Below are 4092 nucleotides of genomic sequence, written 5' to 3'. Positions count from 1 at the left end.
TTTTTTTTTGGTTGCAGCCGTCATTGTTGTTTGGCGGGTTCGGGCTGGGGATTTGAACCCAGGTGCCGAGCCAAGACTGGACTCTTAATTCTGTACTTGGGCAACTAAGTTGTTGAGTCCTTTTCTCTCTTTTAACACAGGACTTCGTATTTGTCCCTGTTCTTTTCCAGCTGAACATTCCAATCTGTTAAGATTGTCTGTAGTCTTAACTCTGGCATCTGGTATTTTACCTCTTTTCCAGCTTTGTGTCATTGGCTTAGTATGACAGTGTGCTTTCTACATCTTGGTATCCAAGTCGCTGAAAAAACAGTTGTAAAGGACATGACCAGGGACAGAAAACTGTGACATGTTACCAAAGAAACCTGTCTATTCCCTGCTCCAACTTTCCCTCAAATAATCGTTTATTGAAAATCTTCAATGTACCTTACGAGGCAGAGTCTTTGCTCTTAAGGAGTTTACAGTTCACTAATGAAGAAAGCACATACACTCAAATAATTATAAATAACACAAGTATGCATAATAAAACAAGATTACACACACAAGCAACTAACAGTAGTGTTTGCCTCTGGGGAGGATGAGGGAACTGTAAACTGGAAAAGGAAGCATATTTTCTTTTCTTTCTTTCTTTCTTTTTTTTTTTTTTGAGATTATAAGCTACTTTATTTAATGAAGAGTTAAAATTGTACAGTAACAAAACCTTATCTGAGAGAGATATAACACTAGAACTCTTCTGAATGGGATTATGAGCTAAGACACTGGTTGAAGTTCAGGATATGAATTACTGGATAGTTCTTTCAGAAAGACATAAAAAAAAACCAGTAAGACATTTTAATAAGGAAAGTGACAAGGAACCTTGCCCTTTGGAGAAAGTGTACTCTGTCATTCCTATAGCCATGGCCTCTAGCCAAAAAGAAACAGAGGGTTATGACAATGATCCAGTGAGTCAAGATCCAGGACTCGCTTCAGCTTGTCTCTTGCTTGACTTTGGAGAACAGACTGGGGATGATTTGGAAGCTGAAGACTAATTTGACAATAGGAAAATGAAAAAATTAGTATCTTGGACCCCAACTTTTGATCTTGAGCCATTAGTGTCACATGTTCTCTTGGCCTCTCATGTCCAAAAAGCACCTTAGTTTCACCACCTTAGGAGACACGGCTGCTTCTATCAGTGGGTAGAATGTTGTCTTGGTGACTAAGATCAGAAATACCTGGTCAACACCCTCTTCTCTGGTTTTATAAGACAAGGACCTACATAGGGAAGAGATGGGAGGAGAATAAAGATGCCAGTCCAGCAGGCAATCATTTAGGACTTCATGCTATAAATGGCTTTGGATTTCCAGAGATGAAACAAGTCTCTCCAGCACAAAGCAGTTTCATGTCACAGCCCTAGGGCCTGGCTGGTTTTATCAGTCTGGCAGTTCAAAGTCAGCGCAAAGACATCCCCAATTCCTGGATTATACATACACAGATGGTGATGATTCCAATATACAGGAAATTGGAATAAAACCACAGTCTTGCTTTTGTATAGCAACTCTTCACTTGTGGATCTCAGGGACAAGATGGTGGTGGGCCTCTGGACCAATCACTCATGTCATTTACGCCACAACACTGTAGAAATGACTGGATGGAGTCCCATGCCACCTTGGTGCTGTTGTCTGAGTAGTAACAGTGAATGCTTTTTGTCAGGTCCTCAGCCACATACTTTATTCAGCTTCTGTTCATACACAAAGAGCAGGATGGCCAAGGTTACCTCAGCAAGAAGGATAATCTGCAGCAGAATGAAGAACGACATAAGCAGACACTTGTTTTCCTTGATAGAGCACATGCAGCCCAGGAAGGCAACCACCATGATAATGGAGCCCACGATGACGAACACATTGCCAAGAGTGAGGGAGGGTAAGTTATGGAAGAGCACTCCAAAATTGTTGTGGATCAGGAAGTACATCCCAAAGCCCAAAATGCAGCAGCCACAGAACCAAAAGAGCAAGCTGAAGAAAAACAAGGCATACTTCAGCAGCTTCAAGCTACTCATGCCCATTTTGGGATATTCTTGCCCTTTTTCAGTCCTTTGGGCAGAATTTTGTGATGATCCCTATGGCAGTTGAGACAAGATTGGTAACACAGATGTCCAGGGCTATTTGTGTGAAAGCAGGAGGTATATTTTCATTGAATACTTTTCTGTTATGTTAAATTAAAAATTAGAAGGGAGATTAAATTATAGAGAGTGTTAGGGACAAAATTAGAGTAAATGATCCATTTCTAAGGTTCTGTTTAACCTAGAAATTTTATAAGTAAAATTAAAGCACTACAGGACAAAAACATCCAGACACAGTTGTAGAACCAGCTTCAAATCCACCTCCAAATCTATCAGCCAGCTCACACTTCACCATTTTATGTACAAGGTCTTCATGAGAGATTTTATCAAGTGCCTTGCTGAAATCAATTCTTTTTTCTTTTTCTCTGCCACAACTTGGAAGAAGAAGAATCAATTTTTAAAAGGCTGGCACCTTGAGCCTACGGTCGCAGTTCTCAGGTGGCGGTATGGAGGTGCGCTTCATGCACGGGAAGTCGGTGCTTCGGGAGCGCGCGCCAAAGTGAGCCTGAGTGCTTTTGCATTGCTCTTCTCTGAGCTGGTGCAGCACTGTCAGAGCTGTGTCTTCTTGGTGGCTGAGCTGCAGGTGCACCTAGCTGCGCTGGGCCGCCAGGTGGGCGCTCATGTGCTAGATGCACTGGTAGCAAGTGAAAAGGGTGCTCAGCGTGAGACCAAAGTGTTGGGCGCACTACTCTTGGTCAAGGGCGCCATGTGGAAGGCGTTTTTGGCAAGGAGGCCAACAAGCTGGAGCAGGCCAACGATGATGCTTGCACCTTTTACATCATCGGGCGCCAGCCACTCATCAACACCTACATCTCTGTGCCCAAGGAGGACAGCAGGTTTAACTGTGCCGGCTTTACAGCAGGCATTGTGGAGGCCATGCTCACACACAGTGGCTTCCCTGCCAAGGTCACAGCACGCTGGCACAAGGACACCACACTCATGATCAAGTTCGAGGAGGCAGTTATTGCCTGAGACTGGGTCTTAGAGGACCGCTGACCCCATGGGCAATAAAGGATGCAGATCACCCCCTTTAAAAAAAAAAAAAAAAGGCTGGCACCTCAAAGATTATAGAATCCTTAAGGGTTTTTGTTGTTGTTTAACCTTTCTCTTTCTTCTTATCCCCATCTTAACTACCAAATATTTTTCCAAAAGAAATATTTGGAAACCACTCCACAGACAAGGAAAAAAATTGCTTCCAGTACTTCATATATACATATATACTTGGCACATTTTAATTTTTATTCATATGTCTATCTCCCTTCTATACTATACTGCAATTTTTTGAATTTAGAGACTGCAGAGATTGTAGAGAGTGTGGGTTGTTTTTTTAAATCTCTTTAGGATCCTCAGCAGAGTCAAAGCACAGATTAGATATTAATAAATATTTGCCAAATTAAATTGTATCAATAAGATTCTAGCAGAAAAAAGAGCTCTTGTTTTAAGAGGACCTACTTTGTGCCTGGGACTTTATAATCTCTAATCTTTTTTTTTTCTTCAGGAATGTAGAAAAATTTTTTAGACATTATACAGTTTTAAAAGCATAATTTAGAGTTACTCAAAAATACAAATGTTTTTAATGTATTTCTTCAACATTTTTTTTCTCAAAAACATCATTAAAAGCAAGCCCTAAAATGAGAGAACTATATACAGAATATTTCTGACAAAGGAATTATATCCAGAATAGACCAAAATTCCAATTTGCAAAATAGGCAAATGACTTAAATGGATAATGCACAAGTAAATATAAATGATGTTCAAGACATAAAACAATGTTCAAGATCATTAGGCATTAAGAAAATATAAATGAAAACCCTACATACCTATTAGATGGGCTAAAGTAAAAAGGACTAATGGCAGCAAGTTACCAAGTGTTGGCAAGAATATTGGAAAGAGCTCTTTCCAGCCAGCGCCGAGCGATGGGCATCTCTCGGGACAACTGGCACAAGCGCTGCAAGACCGGGGCAAGAGAAAGCCCTACCACAAGAAGTGGAAGTATG

At 40.9% G+C, this 4092-nt stretch overlaps 2 protein-coding genes and 1 pseudogene across 2 annotated transcripts in view; 1 reads left to right on the top strand and 2 right to left on the bottom strand.

Annotated features, from left to right (window-relative positions):
- The window catches only part of UIMC1 (ubiquitin interaction motif containing 1), a 155553-nt gene that overhangs the window by 9074 nt on the left and 142387 nt on the right, over positions 1 to 4092 (bottom strand). The gene's annotated exons all lie outside the window — the stretch shown is intronic.
- Positions 991 to 2038, bottom strand: LOC100959486 (leukocyte surface antigen CD53-like). Its single transcript, XM_023515096.1, has 2 exons — positions 1703 to 2038; positions 991 to 1533 (listed from the first exon to the last, which is right to left on the bottom strand). The coding sequence occupies exons 1-2, from the start codon at positions 2036 to 2038 to the stop codon at positions 1426 to 1428; spliced, it is 444 nt and encodes a 147-aa protein (XP_023370864.1). The 3' UTR covers positions 991 to 1425.
- Positions 2486 to 3153, top strand: LOC100959167 (annotated as a pseudogene).

Source organism: Otolemur garnettii, unplaced genomic scaffold (assembly GCF_000181295.1).
Source record: "Otolemur garnettii isolate 467f Iridium unplaced genomic scaffold, OtoGar3 scaffold00003, whole genome shotgun sequence".
NCBI lineage: Eukaryota > Metazoa > Chordata > Mammalia > Primates > Galagidae > Otolemur > Otolemur garnettii.
This window is presented reverse-complemented; position numbering and strand designations above follow the sequence as displayed.